This window comes from Gorilla gorilla, chromosome 13 (assembly GCF_029281585.2).
Source record: "Gorilla gorilla gorilla isolate KB3781 chromosome 13, NHGRI_mGorGor1-v2.1_pri, whole genome shotgun sequence".
NCBI lineage: Eukaryota > Metazoa > Chordata > Mammalia > Primates > Hominidae > Gorilla > Gorilla gorilla.
In genome coordinates this window covers 132876964-132894153 of record NC_073237.2, presented here as the reverse complement: position 1 = coordinate 132894153, position 17190 = coordinate 132876964, and the positions used below count along the sequence as shown (strand labels likewise).

Genomic DNA, 17190 nt, shown 5'->3' with positions numbered 1-17190 from the left:
GTCGGGGAAACCCCAGGACGCTGGCCAGGGACTGGCGGCAGCCATCGACCAACTTCCGGCGCCGCTGGGGCCCGCGGCCACGCCGTAACCAGGCAACCAGCGCGCAGGCGCAGTCGGCCCTCCGCGTCCCGCAGCTCCGGCCGCTCCCGGCGCATGCGCGGCCGCCGCCGCCGCCTGCCCTCCAGCCTCCCAGCCCAACGGAAGAATGCGAGGAGCGCGCCCGCGTCAGGGCCCCGCGCTTCTCAGCTGGGCGGAGTAGCCGTTCTCGGTGCGTGAGCCTGCTGGCATCGGTCCTGCAGACTGATTTCCCGCTTGTGGTCTTGATTGAAGAATCCCATCTCTTCTCCCATCTTAAAACGAAAAAAGACTGGGAGAAAGAGCCAGCGTAACCAGGGCGACGTACCGGGGCGGCCCCGGCGCGCCTGGCCGGGCAGGTGGCGAGGGGCGGGGCCAAGCGGTGAGGCGGCAGACGGACGCCGGCGGGGGGCGGGGCCACGGGCGGGGAAGGCCGGCCGAGGGGCGGGGCCAAAGGGGCGGGAACGACAGGATGAGGCGGAGAAAGACGGACGACGGGCGGGGCTAAGGGGGCGGGACGGAAGAATGAGGCGAGGAACGACGGAGGAGGGGCGGGGCCAAGGGGAGCGGGAACCACAGGATAAGGCGTGGAAAGACGGGCGGGGGGCGGGACGAAAGAATGAGGCGGGGAAGAACGGACGCCAGCGAGGGGCGGGGGCAGAGGGGGCGGGACAGAGGGATGAGGCGGGGAGGACGGACGCCGGCGAGGGGCGGGGCCGAGGGATGGGCTGTGAAGGGCTGAAAGAGAACGCGTCTGGGCCGACGAGCCGAGGGGCGGGGCCAGGGGCGGGGCGCGCGCTGATGTCGTAAGCCGGACACGTCGGCGGCGCGGCGGCCGCGGAGACCGGAGCCGGATGTGCCAAGATGGCTGCGGTGGCTGAGGTGTCTGCGCTCGTCGCCAGCGTCGGGTGGGCTTTCGCCCGCGGCTCCTGAGGGATCGGTCTCAGCCGCGCGGGTGAGGGGGCGAGCGCGGGTGAGGGGGCGAGCGCGGGAGGAGGAAGGCGGAGGCCGGCCGGCGGAGCCAGGCCTTGGAGGTCGGGGCGCGGAGGAGAGGAGGCGGCTGGGCCCAGCCCCGAGCGGGCGGTGCATCTCGGGTCCCGCCGGGGCCGGTCGAGGGGACAGACGTCCGGGCCCGCGGACCAGAGCGGAAGGGCGGACGCGGCGCGGGCCGCCGTGGGACTCGAGGGACTGACCCGGCTGGGCTGCGGTGACACCGGTTCCCGGGGCGGGAGGCTGGACCCCCAGGCACCCCTCGTAAGACTCTAACTTTTCAAATGAGCGTGTCTTGTCCTCACCGGCTAGAAGGCTTCCTTAGCGATGTTGGTGAAGAGACACATTTACATTTGAACCAAAGAGCAGAGTTGTTTGTTTGTAATTTCTTGATTGGGCGATCAGGGTGTTGCAACAGAGGCCGAGGGTTAGAGGAGTGTGTGTGATCCGGCTCGCCCCTTTGTGATGGAAGTGTTACAGTAGAGCCTTCAGAAACATCAGAGCCATTTAAAGTCAGTTTTTGCCGCTTAAGAACACTTTTAAATGGCTTGTAAGTTGGGTGTGGATTGTATATTAAGATTTTGTTTTACATGTATGATGCCGATGTTAACCAAAGAGGTATTTCCCATCCCCCATGTGGCAATACGAAGCAAACGGAACCGCAGACGGTTCTTCCTAGAAGTGATACTTTTGCAAGTTTCAGCACAATGCAGCCTCCCTGCGTTTTTTCCTCATCCCCTTTCTTAAGGTTCCGGTGCTGGTATCTTCTAGACAAGAGGCAAAATAGCGTGTCTTTCTTGTTCCTTGTTCCTCGTTTACTGTTAATAGTGGTTACTACAGTGAGTCTCGAAATTGTACTGAAAGTTTTCTTTGAGGCAGTGGGCACTTTTTTTTCTTTTTCTTTTTCTTTTTCTTTTTTTGCCAGACCCAGCAAGAGGTCATGGTAGTGGGTAAATGTTAATGTGATTTCTTCTTCTGTAAGCATCTTTCATGAATACCAGGGTCTTCGTCATTTTCATCAGTGTTAGGCTGCTGGCCTCCTCTGTCGCTGGCTTCCTCTTCAACATCTAACTGTATGTGGTTGCGATTCTAACTTAGAAGAGTTGGAGTTGATCATGTCTTTGTGTCAAGCATCCCATAGTCTGACAGGGCGTCACTAGCAGCCACCGTGAGGGAGACTGTAGGCAGTAGGTAAACTCAGGGGCTTCCTGGCACACTATTGTTTTCCTCACTTAAAATATGAAGCCAGTGGCAGCAAGAGGAGAGGGGTGTGCATGCGTTTTAAATGCTTCAGTTCTGTAGCCAGAACTATACTAAAAAGAGTTTTGCTTAGGTATCCACATGGTTACAAGGCAGTTTAACTGACCAGCTAGGTTTATGAATACTGCATCTTCAAGATCAGCTGGCCTCTTTGGAACAATAAAAGAATTAGATGACTTGAGGTTACAGAATAAAATTCCCTGGGCCGGGCGCGGTGGCTCATGCCTGTAATCCCAGCACTTTGGGAGGCTGAGGCGGGCGGATCACGAGGTCAGGAGATCGAGACCATCCTGGCTAACACGGTGAAACCCCGTCTCTACTGAAAATACAAAAAAAATTAGCCGGGCGAGGTGGCGGGTGCCTGTAGTCCCAGCTACGCTGGAGGCTGAGGCAGGAGAATGGCGTGAACCCCGGGGGGTGCAGCCTGCAGTGAGCCGAGATCGCGCCACTGCACTCCAGCCTGGGTGAAAGAGCAAGACTCCGTCTCAAAAAAAAAAAAAAGAATAAAATTCCCTGTAGTGGTGACATAGGTGATAGGCAGTTGCATTGTTTTTCTCCGGGTGAGTAGAGAAAAAGATCAAAAAAATCAGTTCAAGTCACAAGATTGTTCCAAATGAAAGTGGCATGTTGCTAAAAAGTTCTCAATTAGGGAGCATGAAGGTTGGAATGCTCCTTGTAAGTGATAATGTTTGCTATAAAAAAGCTCTTAGTCTAGGAGAGCTGCGGAATAATTTTTTTTTTTGAGACGGAATCTCGCTCTGCCCACGCTGGAGTGCAGTGGCGCGATCTCGGCTCACTGCAAGCTCCACCTCCCAGGTTTACGCCATTCTCCTGCCTCAGCCTCCCGAGTAGCTGGGATTACAGGCGCCCGCCACCACGCCCAGCTAATTTTTTGTATTTTAGTAGAGACGGGGTTTCACCGTGTTAGCCAGGATGGTCTCTATCTTCTGACCTCGTGATCTGCCCACCTTGGCCTCCCAAAGTGCTGGGATTACAGGTGTGAGCCACCGTGCCTGGCCACCCCTGTTAAACAGCAGGTGGGATTAGGGCATCCCAGAATCCACTGTGAGTAGAATCTCATAAGATTAAACCCGGGGTTTTTAGGAAAAAATAATCACATCGATTCTCTCATTTTATAGACAAAAATACATTGCAGAAAGAGAAGTGGCTGCCTCGAGCCACTCACCTGGACGCTCAGTTTTGCTCTCACAGCAGCAGCCAAGGAATAAACCTCTAGGCCCGTGCTCTGTGTTTAAAGCAAACAAAAGCTTTTGAGGACAATAAGGATCTTCCCGGGGAAGGCCATGTCTTGAGAGATGAGGTAGGACCCCAGTTCTGGCAGCAGAGTTTCAGGAGGTGGTTGGAAGTTTGCGTGTTCTGGCCGTGGTTGCAGGTGTCGCTGTGTCTGCTGTGGCTGTGCAGCTGGTAGGACCCAGTGGAAGATAATGCCAGTGCACAGATCAGAGGAAGATGCTCTGCCTGTTCTCCTTTCAGTCCATATAAAATAGAGCTGTGAACATTCTTTGTTTTCAGATGAGAGCCTAAAACCTCAATGAAGCCTTTGCTGCTGTTCCTAGTAAATAGCTTGACTTAAAATACATTGATCAGTGTTTTCTTCTTTTTTTTTTTTTGAGACAGTTTCACTCTGTCGCCCAGGCTGGAGTGTCGTGGCTTGAACAAGGCTCACTGCAGCCTCAACCTCCCTGGCTCAAGCGATCTTCCCACCTCAGCCTCCCGAGTAGTTGGGACTACAGGCATGCACCACCACGACCGGCATTTTTTTTTTGGTGATGGGGTATCGCTGTGTGTTGCCCAGGCTGGTCTCAAACTGCTGAACTCAAGTGGTCCTCCTACCTCCCAAAGTGCTCGGCTTACAGGTGTGAGCCACTGCACCTGGCCAATGGTTTCTTCTTTTATCTGAATATCAGAAAGATTTCCAAGAGACCAAAATAATATACATCTGCAAAGATGTGTGGATTGGCCAGGCACGGTGGCTCACGCCTGTAATCCCAGCACTTTGGGAGGCCGAGGCAGGTGGATCATGAGGTCAGGAGATCAAGACCATCCTGGCTAACATGGTGAAACCCCGTCTCTACTGAAAAGACAAAAAATTAGCCTGGCATGGTGCCTGTAGTCCCAGCTGCTCAGGAGGCTGAGGCAGGAGAATGGCATGAACCTGGGAGGCAGAGCTTGCAGTGAGCCGAGATCGCACCACTGCACCCCAGTCTGGGCGACAGAGCAAGACTCCGTCTCAAAAAAAAAAATGTGTGGATTAAACTCCAGAGTCCTCCCCTTTGGTTTAATTTTTCCTTTGATTGGCTAAACTTATCTGTTTGTTCATGAGGGTGGTGCCGACAAGAAGAAAGACTGATAGAAAGAAAAGAACTTTCCTAAAGATACAGTCCTTGAATTTTTGCCTTAAGAGGCCAGGTTAACTATTCAAGTTTGTATCTACTATGTTTTATTTAAAAACTGATGGAGGTTTTTGCCCCTTTGTTTTCTATAAGAGGTTTCTTGGCAATTCTGCCTATTGTTGAAAATGTTGGAATCCAGTCTGTGCCTTGTAAAGCTGCTTTAAGTTTCCTGGGAGTTTCCATTCCAGGCACAGTTACGGCTCCAGTTCAAAGGTAGCATCTTGCTGGTGGTCCTTTCAGACCTTAAGCCAGTCACAGTACAAAAACTGAGACCTATGAAGAGGTGTGATAAAAGGCATTTAGATGAATATATTTATTTTGCAGTGCTTTTTAAAAAAATGATTGTGTCACTTCTTATTTATTTATTTTTTTAAAATAGAGACCGTCTTGCTCTGTTGCCCAGGCTGGACTGCGGTGGTATAATCATAGCTCACTGCAGCCTCGAACTCATGGACACAAGTGATCTTCCCTCCTTAACCCCCTGAGTCCCTGGGACTACAGGTGTGTGCCACCATGTCTGGCTAACTTTCTTCTTTTGTAGAGACAAGGTCTTGCTATGTTGCCCAGGCTGGTCTCGACCTCCTGGGCTCTGGCAGTCCTTCCACCTTGACCTCCCAAAGTGCTGGGATTACAGGCATGAGCCACTGCACCCAGCCTATTTTGCAGCTTTTATAACTATACTTCATAATGCTCTTTCATCAAAGAAAATGGAAGAATGAATTTTAAACTTTTGTATCCCTTTTGAAATTTAAAATTAACATGTATGGAAAGTGTGATATAAAGTTTTCCTTTTTTTTTTTTTTTTGAGCTAGGGACTCACTGTGTCACCCAGGCTGAAGGGTAGTGGTGCTGTCATAGCTCACGACAGCCTCGACCTCCCAGGCTGACGCAATCCTCCTGCCTCAGCCTCTTGAGTAGTTGGGACTACAGGTGTGCACCACCACGCCTGGCTGATTTTTGTATTTTTTGTAGAAACGAGATCCCCCTGTTGCTCAGGCTGGCCTCGAATTCCTGGGCTCAAGTGGTCCTCCCGCCTTGGCCTCTTGAAGTGTTGGGAGTACAGGCGTAAGCCACCACATCTGGCCAGTTTTTCTTTCTTAATAGAAGAGTTGGCTCTTCCTGGATCTAGGGATGGTTTACAGGAAAACGTTGAGTATCTGTGGGTCTGGTAGCATATCACAGCAGTGGTCAGGTTCCGCACTGTCCCTGTTGTGGCGCGGGTCTGCGGCAGCAATGGGCCTTGTGAGTAGAGGATCCCAGGGGAGGGAGTGGCCATCTAGACATACTCCATCAGCTCGCAGCCAGGCCATCCAGGGTTCTCACTCTGTCCACTGCCCCCCAGAACAGTTCCTCAGGGACAGGTGTTCTCTGCTGGGGTGGGGTGTAGGGGAGAGAGAGTCCTTGGGATTTAAGTGACATAAAATCATGTTCAATGTTTCTCTTTTTCCTTAGTTTTCCTGATTGCAGCTAGGACTTTGAATATATGGATTTTATGCTGATTTTCTCTTTTTCTTTTCCAGCTCCAATTAAGGAACAGCTATATCCTGCTTCCTTCTGTAAGCAGCATCGACTTGTGCAAGGGTTCAGTCATGCAGCCGCCGCCCCAGGCGGTCCCGTCTGGCATGGCTGGGCCACCTCCAGCCGGGAATCCTCGGAGCGTGTTCTGGGCTAGCAGCCCTTACAGGAGACGGGCTAATAATAATGCAGCAGTGGCTCCGACAACTTGCCCATTGCAGCCAGTCACGGATCCATTTGCTTTTAGTAGACAGGCGCTCCAAAGTACACCACTGGGCAGTTCGTCCAAAAGCAGTCCACCTGTCTTGCAAGCCCCAGCCCCCGCAGGGTTTTCTCAGCACGCTGGTTTGCTTGTGCCTCACACACATGCCAGAGATAGCTCTCAGGGACCCTGTGAGCCCCTGCCTGGACCTCTGACACAGCCCAGAGCAGATGCCAGTCCATTTTCTGGTGCATTGACACCTTCAGCACCTCCTGGGCCTGAGACGAACAGGAGTGCAGAGGTCGGTCCCACTTCAGAGCCTGAAGTTCAGACTCTGCCATATCTGCCTCACTACATTCCAGGAATGGATCCTGAATCTCATGGGGGCCACCCTCATGGGAACATGCCTGGGCTCGACCGACCCCTGAGCAGGCAAAACCCACATGACAGTGTGGTCACCCCAGCAGCATCCCCTTCCCTCCCTCAGCCTCGTCTGCAGATGCCAGGACAGTGGGGGCCAGTGCAGGGAGGCCCACAGCCCTCAGGGCAACATCGTTCACCTTGCCCTGAAGGACCTGTTCCCAGCGGGGTGCCCTGTGCCACCAGCGTTCCTCATTTCCCCACCCCGTCCATCCTACATCAGGGCCCTGGTCATGAGCAACACAGCCCTCTGGTGGCTCCCCCAGCAGCCTTGCCCAGTGACGGAAGAGACGAGGTGGGCCACTTGCAAAGTGGAAGCCACCTGGCCAATAACTTTGATCCTGAAAATACATTCAGGCAAAATCCCAGAATTGTGAATCACTGGGCAAGCCCAGAGCTCAGGCAGAATCCAGGAGTGAAGAATGAGCACCGGCCCGCCTCTGCTCTTGTGAACCCCCTCGCCCAGGGAGATAGCCCAGAAAACCGTACGCACCACCCACTGGGGGCCGGGGCCGGGTCTGGCTGTGCCCCGCTAGAAGCAGACTCGGGAGCTTCAGGAGCTCTGGCGATGTTTTTCCAAGGGGGAGAGACAGAAAATGAGGAGAATCTTTCATCTGAAAAAGCAGGCTTATCTGGTCAAGCAGACTTTGACGATTTCTGCTCCAGCCCTGGGCTAGGCCGTCCGCCCGCACCTGCACACATGGGGGCAGGCAGCCTCTGCCAGGCCCTTCTCCCAGGCCCCAGCAGTGAGGCTGCTGGTGATGTGTGGGGTGACGCAGCGAGCACAGGGGTGCCGGATGCCAGCGGCTCGCAGTATGAGAATGTTGAGAACTTAGAATTTGTTCAGAATCAAGAAGTTCTGCCAAGTGAGCCCCTCAATTTGGACCCTTCCTCCCCGAGTGACCAGTTCAGATATGGGCCCCTTCCTGGGCCAGCTGTGCCCAGGCATGGTGCTGTGTGCCACACGGGAGCCCCTGATGCCACACTGCACACAGTGCACCCTGACAGCGTGTCATCCAGCTATAGCAGCCGAAGCCACGGAAGGCTCTCAGGCTCAGCCAGGCCCCAGGAGCTGGTTGGCACATTCATTCAGCAAGAAGTTGGAAAACCCGAGGATGAAGCTTCAGGTAGTTTTTTTAAGCAAATCGATTCTTCTCCCGTAGGAGGTGAAACAGACGAGACCACTGTGAGCCAGAATTACCGTGGCAGCGTGTCCCAGCCCTCAACCCCGAGCCCCCCGAAACCTACAGGAATATTTCAGACAAGTGCAAATAGTTCTTTTGAACCGGTAAAATCTCACTTAGTTGGGGTAAAACCATTTGAGGCAGATCGCGCCAACGTGGTTGGTGAAGTAAGGGAGACCTGTGTCCGCCAGAAGCAGTGCAGACCAGCTGCCGCCCTGCCCGATGCTTCCCCTGGCAACCTGGAGCAGCCGCCAGACAACATGGAGACCCTCTGTGCACCCCAGGTCTGTCCCCTGCCTCTTAACTCCACCACGGAAGCTGTGCACATGCTTCCACACACAGGGGCACCGCCCTTGGATACTGTGTATCCCGCACCGGAGAAGAGGCCTTCAGCCAGGGCCCAGGGGCCCGTGAAGTGTGAAAGCCCAGCAACGACTCTGTGGGCGCAAAGTGAGCTGCCAGATTTTGGAGGCAATGTCCTTCTGGCCCCTGCAGCCCCGGCGCTTTATGTGTGTGCAAAACCTCAGCCACCTGAAGTTGTTCAGCCTCCAGAAGAGGCAATGTCCGGGCAGCAGTCACGGAACCCAAGCTCGGCGGCCCCGGTGCAGAGCCGAGGTGGCATTGGTGCTTCTGAGAACCTTGAGAATCCTCCCAAAATGGGAGAGGAGGAGGCCCTTCAGTCCCAGGCGAGTTCTGGTTATGCAAGTTTATTATCCTCACCGCCCACTGAGTCTCTGCAGAATCCTCCAGTCTTGATTGCTCAGCCTGATCACAGCTATAATCTGGCTCAGCCCATTAACTTTTCTGTGTCCTTATCAAACTCTCATGAGAAGAATCAGTCCTGGAGAGAGGCTTTGGTGGGGGATAGACCTGCAGTCAGCAGTTGGGCTCTCGGTGGTGATTCTGGGGAGAACACTTCTTTGTCTGGGATTCCAACCAGCTCTGTCCTTAGCTTGTCTCTGCCTAGCAGTGTTGCCCAAAGTAATTTTCCACAAGGTTCTGGTGCTTCTGAAATGGTTTCTAATCAGCCTGCTAATTTGCTGGTTCAACCACCATCCCAGCCAGTTCCAGAGAACTTGGTTCCAGAAAGTCAAAAGGATCGTAAGGCAGGAAGTGCTCTTCCCGGATTTGCTAATAGCCCTGCTGGAAGCACAAGTGTGGTGTTAGTTCCACCTGCACACGGCACCCTGGTGCCTGATGGTAATAAGGCAAACCATTCCAGTCATCAGGAAGACACTTACGGAGCCCTAGACTTTACCTTAAGCAGGACTTTGGAAAATCCTGTCAGCGTGTACAACCCGTCCCATTCTGACAGCCTCGCTTCTCAGCAAAGTGTTGCCAGTCATCCCAGACAATCTGGGCCTGGGGCGCCTAACCTTGACCGTTTTTATCAGCAGGTCACGAAAGACGCCCAGGACCAGCCTGGCCTCGAAAGAGCCCAGCAGGAGCTGGTGCCACCCCAGCAACAGGCTTCTCCCCCACAACTACCCAAAGCCACGTTTTCAGAGCTGTCAAATCCAGAAAGTCTGCCCGCACAGGGACAGGCCCAGAACTCAGCACAGTCACCAGCAAGTCTGGTTCCGGTTGACGCGGGTCAGCAGCTGCCCCCTCGGCCTCCTCAGTCCTCTAGCGTGTCACTGGTGTCCAGTGGCTCCGGCCAGGCAGCTGTGCCGTCAGAGCAGCCGTGGCCACAGCCAGTGCCTGCACTTGCCCCTGGCCCGCCGCCTCAGGACCTGGCCGCCTACTACTACTACCGGCCTTTGTACGATGCCTACCAGCCTCAGTACTCCTTGCCGTACCCCCCGGAGCCCGGCGCAGCCTCCCTCTATTACCAGGTAACAGTCGAGTCGCATGTGTAACCCACTTTTCTGTCCGTGCTTTGACCAGTTGAGTCTCTTTCACTCACGGTGTACTCCTTAGTAGTGTTTGTTCGCTTGGTTCCGAGGTCACCCACAGTCCCGCGGGCGTGAGAACAGTGTTCCAGTAACGCTTCCTGAGGACAGGGCTCCCGGCTCCAGAACCTACTCTCCCAAGCACAGGCCACCCTTAGTTCACACCACACGTTAGCATCTTGAATTGCTTATAATACTTGCTTGGGATTTGAACCAGCCTCCCCAGCTTATGTGACAAAAAGAGCCCTCCATTTCCTGTCACTCCTGCTCCTGCTGGCTGTCTGCAGAAAAGTTCTGTCTTGCATGCCTTGGGAAGCTGGGCTAGCCTCTGGAAGCTTACGTCAGAAGCATTGGGCATAGCCATAGTCCTTTAAATGCCCCTGGAGAATAAAAACATGGAGAGAAAATAGTCAGTTTTGGAGCATGAGCCACACGCATCAGCTAAGCGAGGCGGAGTCCCGCAAGCTGCTCTCAGCACGTGGTGGTGCGGGCAGCGGCTCGGGGACCGGCTGTGCTCATGCAGAAGATTCTTCTGTGCCTCTTTTCACAGGGACACCAGCTCATGAGTGACATTTGAGTTAGGTTCCGCATAATCCTGCAGTCGTTCGAAAAGTGTCTGTGTACACATTTGATCATTATCTGCTTTTCCTACCCTCTAACCCAGTTCAACATACACTGATTGGGTTCACCGATTCAATGTCACCCCAGGTAGAAGGATTGTGTGATAGGGAGTTGGAAAACCATGGTCTTGCGGTATGTAAGGCCAGTTGGAACCAGACTTGGGGCCACACAGGAAGGCCTTGCAGTCAGAAGGGGGCCCGCCCCGAGGAGCAAGGCTGCCATGGCTGGCTGGGTACTGCCCCGGGGAATGGGGCTGGGCCTCCCCCATGGGCCTCGAGCATCATGGTTTGTGTGCGTGTGACCAGGTGCACACCTGACCCCTCAGACCTGTGTAGGTTCCAGAAGGAGCCCAGGCACTTTTTATTTCCATACAAGGACATTCAGCTCTGCTGGGAGCCCTGGGGTGGGGCTGGTGCAGAGCGAGGGGAAGCCGTGGCCTCACTTCGGGTCCTTTGTCCGGTCCTCCTGCTGCGAGCCACCTCCCTCCGCAGGAGTGCACTCCTCCCGCCGTGCCTCTTGCTGTGGTGTCCGGGTGGCCAAGGATGAGTCCGTTGTGCTGTGATTTCACATTTCCTGCCAGGCAGCGGCAGCGTCGAGGCCTTGAGGCTTTGAGGCCCTTAAGCGTGAATTCTGGCGTGTGCCCGGGGCACTGCGTGTCTTCAGATCCTCATGTGTCCACGTGGGCCCCGTTGGGAACAATTCTGTGGCCACGAATTGGTTGGTGATGGGGCTGAAGCCTCCCGAGAATAAAGCACGGTCCGCTTTTAGAGGCTGCTCCTGGCTGGGGCTCTGTTCACTGGGACCCTGGTTCTCTGACTTAACTGAGGTGGCATCTGAAGCGGGACGCAGGGGTTGTTCAAATCATGGCATCTCCACACTGGACTTTTCAGGAAGCAGAAACCTAACAGCCCCTTCCGGAAGTCGCCACAGCCCCCTGGGGTTGTCTGCTGACATGCTGGTGCCCTGGGTCCATCCAGGGGTCTCCTGAACAGGGCCAGGGCTGTGGGTCTTAGGACACCCTGCTGCCTGTGGGTGTGGCTGTGCTTTGGAGGTCTGTGTGGTTGTGTATGAGGGAAGGGCCACGCTCAGTCCTGCTGGAGAGCAGCCATCTGCGATGTTTCTAGCTCAGGCTGGCTGTTGGACGAGCTTGCTCTTGATTGGTGTCTAATCCTGCCCAAATGCTTCCTCCCACAGGATGTCTACAGCCTCTATGAGCCTCGATACAGGCCCTATGACAGTGCTGCGTCTGCTTACGCCGAGAACTACCGCTATCCCGAGCCCGAGCGGCCCAGCTCCCGAGCCAGCCACTCCTCGGAACGGCCACCTCCCAGGTGCGGCCGCGCCCACCCTGGCTGCCTCTCTGTCATACTCAGACCCATGTCTGTGTTGCTTGCTATGGGGATAACTTAGTGACTCGAAAAGTTCTGTATTTCTGAAGAATTATACAAACTTATCTAACATATGTTGACATTTTCTTGGTATGGACAAATTGTAGGGTGTGTTTTTAAATGAAATTAAACACTGCCCCGGGTGGTCATTAGCTGTGCTGGTCAGTTAGCATTTGGCGCCACCCCTACTGGGGCCAGACCCTGCTCAGGGCTGCAGAGAAGCAGCCTCTGACTTGTCTGTGAGCCCCTCTGGCCGGGGCACGTCTGTTGGTCCGGCCATTTGCTAATGGGGTGTTCAGGCTCCCCAGAGACATGGCAGCTTTTCACCGGTCTCCGGAGGCCTGGGAGGACTGGTCACAGAGGTGACTTAATTCTTAGACCTGTCAGGCTGGCTACAGAAAGCAGGGCTTGAAAGCCTGTGTTTCCTCTTCTTTTTTTTTCTTTTAAGGCAGGTCTCACTCTGTTGTCCAAGCTGGAGTGCAATGGTGCCATCTTGGCTCACTGCAGCCTTGACCTCCTGAGCCCAAGCAATCTTGCCACTTCAGCCTCCTGAGGAGCTGGGACTACAGACATGCCCCATCAAACCCAGCTAATTTTGTTCATTTTTTTTTGTAGAGACGAGGGTCTCACTATGTTGGCCAGGCTGGTCTCGAACTCCTGGCCTCAAGGGATCCTCCTGCCCTGGTCTCCCAAAGTGCTGGGATTACAGGCATTAGCCACTGCGCCCGGCCACCCTATGTTTCTGCTTGACATTGCCGCCTCTGCTTGAAGGCCAGCTATTCCTCTGTTTGCCATTACAGAAGAGGGGTTTGGAAAGACCTGTGGCACTGTGCCTTCAGCTGAGTAGGCCTTTAAGCCAGGTCAGAGTCCTCCTGGGCCCTAGAGCAGAGGAGGCTGTTGTTGATTTTCATCTCCACTCAGGGAGGTGCGCAGAGCCCTGTGGGGTGGGTGTGGTCCTGGCCACCGCGCTAGGCTGCGCCTTCCAGGGCCTTAGCTGCACTTGCTCCTTGTGAGATCTGAGAGAGACTGTCTCACAGGTAGAGGCTTCCTGCAAGGGGATATTACTTCTTAACCTTGGTAATAGAGAAAAAGCTGCTCATTAATGAAGACTTTGTACCTGCACTTGTTTTTGAAAGGTTCCTCATGCTTATGAGAGGTTTTTAGGAGCTTACCTAAAGACAAAGGCTCTGTCTGTGAACCTCTGCCCACGCAGCTGGCCCTGGTGTACTCGGCTCCAAGGGCATGCACTGGGTGGTGTGCCGCTGGGTGTTGGAGGTGCTTTGTGAAGCAGGCGACACTGTGAGGCTTCACCTCTCTGGAGGCTGTAATTGTGAGAAAATTCCCAGGATTTGAGCTACTGTGTGTCACCCTGTCACCTGGGAAGCGGGGTTTGAGGTTAAGATCATATTCCGATTCAAAGCCTTCCAGCTCCGGGTGAGGGTGAGCAGACGGGTGTTTCCTAGAGGCCCTGAGAGGCGAGAGCATGGAGGAGAGACAGCCAGGGAGCATTCTCACTGTTCCGTTTTCCTTCTGCTGCTGGCCGCCCTGCCAGGCTCACCTAGGAACCGATTCTGAGAGGCCAGTGGTGGCTCGTGCTATGGAGAAGGGCTCTCACCAGAAGCAGGGTCAGGTCACCACAGGAGTGGCTTTGTCGCCAGATCCACAGGCTTACTCTTCCTTCCTGTGTTCGGATCCTGCGGCTGCCTTCAGCCCTGGCTTGCGCAGGCTCTGGGGAATCCTTTCTGCTCCTTCCTCCGCTTTGGTTGGGGAGCACACGTCTCGCATTTTTGTTCAGCCTCCGTGCTTGTGCGTGGCATGGACTCAACTCTCTGGGCCTGGTGTGGTCAGATCCCCGCAGGCACTGCCTGTCTTAGCCTTGTTGTTTTTGAGACTATGTTGCTCCTGATGAATGACTGGGGTTGGAAAGGTCGGCTGAGGACACGGCGGCTCCTTGGAAACCCCAAGTCAGATAATTTCTCCAGAACCTGCTGTGGCCCACACGAATGTAATAGACCCTAGAGTGGCCACTCAGGCTGTCAGTCAGCAGGGCTCGTTACTGTGGCTGAGCAGTTGGATGTAGGGGGACAAGTGGGCCGGGCCCCATGCCACCCAGCAGCAGCCCCGTCTCACGCAGAGGTGCTGCACCGACCGAGCAGCCAACCTCAGCGGCTGGTGTGCGGCTCCCGTGATGTCTCCTGAAGGGGCGTGGGAAGGGTCACGTTTTAAAAATTAAATATTGTATGAAAATTATAAAATGCTCTTACATCCTTTCAAGAGTCTTTTTAGGTCTCACCCTTTTAGCCAGGCTGGAGTGCAGTGGTGCCGTCATAGCTCACTGTAGCCTTAAAACCTGCTGGGCTCAAGCCATCCTCCTGCCTCAGCCTCCTGCATAGCTGGGACTACAGGTGTGTGCCACCATGCCTGGCTAATTTTTTTACTGTTTTATGGAGACAGGGTCTCACTGTGTTTACCAGGCTGGCCTTTCAAGAATCTTGAAGGTACCAGAAGGTCTGATACTTGATCATTGTACTAACTTGTGCTTTTCCTGTAGTGAGAGTCAGGATCATGGCTTGGTCTACAAAACCAGCCTTTCTGGGGCACGTGTAGGAATCTGACACCACGTCAGCTCCAGGAGACCTGAGGGGGAGGTGGGGCCGTTAGAATCCCGCTCCAGGAGCACACACGTGGGCTCTGACAGGGGGTATCCTGCGCGTGTACAGGGAGCACCAACAGCCAGTGGCCTGGGGTCGAGCCTGTGAAGCTGGCATTTTAGGTTGGTTTGAATGGCTCAGTGAGACCGGGCACTGTGGGTCACTCCTGCAATCCCAGCACTTTAGGAGGCTGAGGTGGGTGGATCGCTTGACCCCAGGTGTTCGAGACCAGCCTCGGCAACATGGTGAAACCCCATGTCTATGAAAAATATAAAAAATTAGCCAGGTGTGGTAGCACGTGCCTGTAGTCCCAGCTACTCAGAAGCTGAGGTGGGAGGATTGCTTGAGCCTGGGAGGTGGAGGTTGTGTTAAGCTGAGATCATGTCACTGCACTCCAGCCTATGCGACAGAGTGAAACGTGTCTCAAGAAAAAAAAAAAAGCTCAGTCCATTTTGTCTTCTACTGAGCATAATATCAAAAATTCTAGGACTTATTTTAGCATTGACTTTTATAGGCTACAGCAATGAGAACACAAAAAGGGTCAGTTCTTTTTAGCCAAACGGCTCTTAGTTATTTTACCAAGATGAATTTGAATTAGCCGTATGGTGGGAAATTCCACAGTCTCATCCTTGCTACTGTTTTGAATCTTCTAATTGGAATTTTTGTGCAACCAAAGTGCTTTGATGAATGCCCATTGCTTTGGGAATTATTCGTATTGGCTGATGTCACACTTTAAGAAATAGTTAATTTGTGTTTTAACAGCACTGTGTGTTTTTTCAGGCAAGGATATCCTGAAGGATACTATAGTTCCAAAAGTGGATGGAGCAGTCAGAGCGATTACTATGCAAGCTATTACTCCAGCCAGTACGATTATGGAGGTATGTCAAGGAACTCCAAGCAGCTGGCCTTAGCAGGTGCCTTGTGCAAAAGACACTGATGACATGCAGCCCTGGCCAGCCAGCACCAGCTGGTGACTTCCAGGAAATGTCCCCTTTTATTAATCTCTTTATGTTTTTGCCCAAAAGCCAAAATAGTTGAAAATACTTTGTATTTGGAAATAATTATATTGATATTTTTCATTACTAAATTACATCTTAATCTTAGCATGAATGCATCTTTGTCATATTGGCAGATTTCTCTGATTTTCTAGTGGAACATAACCAGCAGTTCGAGAGCTGCTGTGTCCACATGTGCCTTCGTAAACATAAACGGATGAAAAGGAGGTGAAATGAAAAACCATCTCCTTGGTCCCACCAGCCGTGTTTCCCGCACTCCTGACCACAGGAGGCTGGCAGCTGCTGCCTGGGGCGGTGTGGACGTGGGCCACGCCCACCGGGCAGCAACCTGGGTGCTCCCTGGCGACGTCCAGCTGCAGCCACATCTGTCCTCCATGCAGTGTGTGCGGCACAGTGGCCATGTCCCCGGGAAGAGCCTCCTCTGGTCACTCCTGCCCTGGCTGTGGCCTCTAGTGCTCTGGGCCCTGAATCCCCTTGACAAGTATCAAATATCCTCTTTGATATTTGCACCTGTTTTAAATATAAATTTAAAAAAGAAAAGACATCTTTAGAAAAGATGATAAAAGACCTTTTAAGAACTTTTTCTTAATACTTGCTAAAAACACTTGCTGAAAATGGTATATCCAGTTTGTTTAGAGCCCTTTTAAAGTAACCTTTTAATATTGAGATTATTTTTGAAAACCTTATGAGTCACATTAAGGAGAAGTAGTAGTAAAATTTACAGTTAGGGGATTAACTAGTCAAAAGCAGCAACCGTGAAAGAGAACTGGCTGGGCACAGTGGCTCACACCTGTGATCCCAGCACTTAGGGAGGCCGAGGTGTGGGAGAAGCACTTGAGCCCAGGAGTTCAAGAACAGCCTGCGAAACATAGTAAGACCCCATCTCTGTTTAAGAAAAGAAGAAGAAAAAGGACTTAATAAAGAAATCTTTTAGCACCTTTTCTAAAAATATTTTTTCTTTTTAATCTAAAACACTTGTATTGAGAGAAAAATCAGCCAGTTGCCTTTAGGTAGGTAGGGCCCTCCAGATCTCATGGCTTCCTGGTGTCGTGCTGGTTTCCAGGAGAGAAGCTGGGTTTCTCGAGGAGTCCTTGGAGCATAAAGTCCTGGGGTGGTGTCGCTTCTTTAGTGATATCTGAGGCATTTCTTCTTTTGCATGTTACTCTATTAATCATTAATTCCTTGCTCACAGATCCAGGTCACTGGGATCGTTACCACTACAGTGCTAGAGTCAGGGACCCCCGCACCTATGACCGGAGGTATTGGTGTGATGCAGAGTATGACGCATACAGGAGAGAGCACTCTACCTTCGGGGACAGGTTGGTGGAGCACCCCTGGGGGGCCAGAGGCTGGGGGCAGCCAGGGCGCGCTGGTGCTTCTCTGTCCTCATGTCTGGGTTTTAACAAAGAGCTGTGGTAATTTGGGTGAGCATCTGCGTGATGTTTTGGTCCCTGTCTGAAAGGAAGGAGGGAGCAGACCCTCCCAGGGTTCCCAGCTTGGACTGTTAGAGAACTGGCCTCAGCAAGAGGACTGTTCAGCACTTCTGGGAGCACCTGGGAGAT

General features: G+C 53.2%; 1 protein-coding gene across 14 annotated transcripts in view; it reads left to right on the top strand.

Moving 5' to 3' along the window:
- Positions 1-200: 200 nt before the first annotated feature.
- SEC16A (SEC16 homolog A, endoplasmic reticulum export factor) overlaps positions 201-17190 on the top strand; it is a 43901-nt gene continuing 26911 nt past the window's right edge. For 2 of the 14 annotated variants that reach the window (XM_055350158.2, XM_063696877.1), the window contains exons 1-6: positions 874-1030; positions 6260-8746; positions 9458-9895; positions 11768-11904; positions 15393-15490; positions 16821-16947. In XM_055350158.2, the coding sequence (XP_055206133.2) occupies positions 6329-8746; positions 9458-9895; positions 11768-11904; positions 15393-15490; positions 16821-16947 (3218 nt within the window). In that variant the 5' untranslated portion in view covers positions 874-1030; positions 6260-6328. Of the gene's footprint in view, positions 269-366; positions 458-841; positions 1031-3464; positions 3647-3668; positions 5241-6259; positions 9896-11767; positions 11905-12967; positions 14367-15392; positions 15491-16820; positions 16948-17190 lie in introns of those variants that run through there. The other 12 variants (XM_063696880.1, XM_063696876.1, XM_031014326.3 and 9 more) reach the window with 10 other exon arrangements.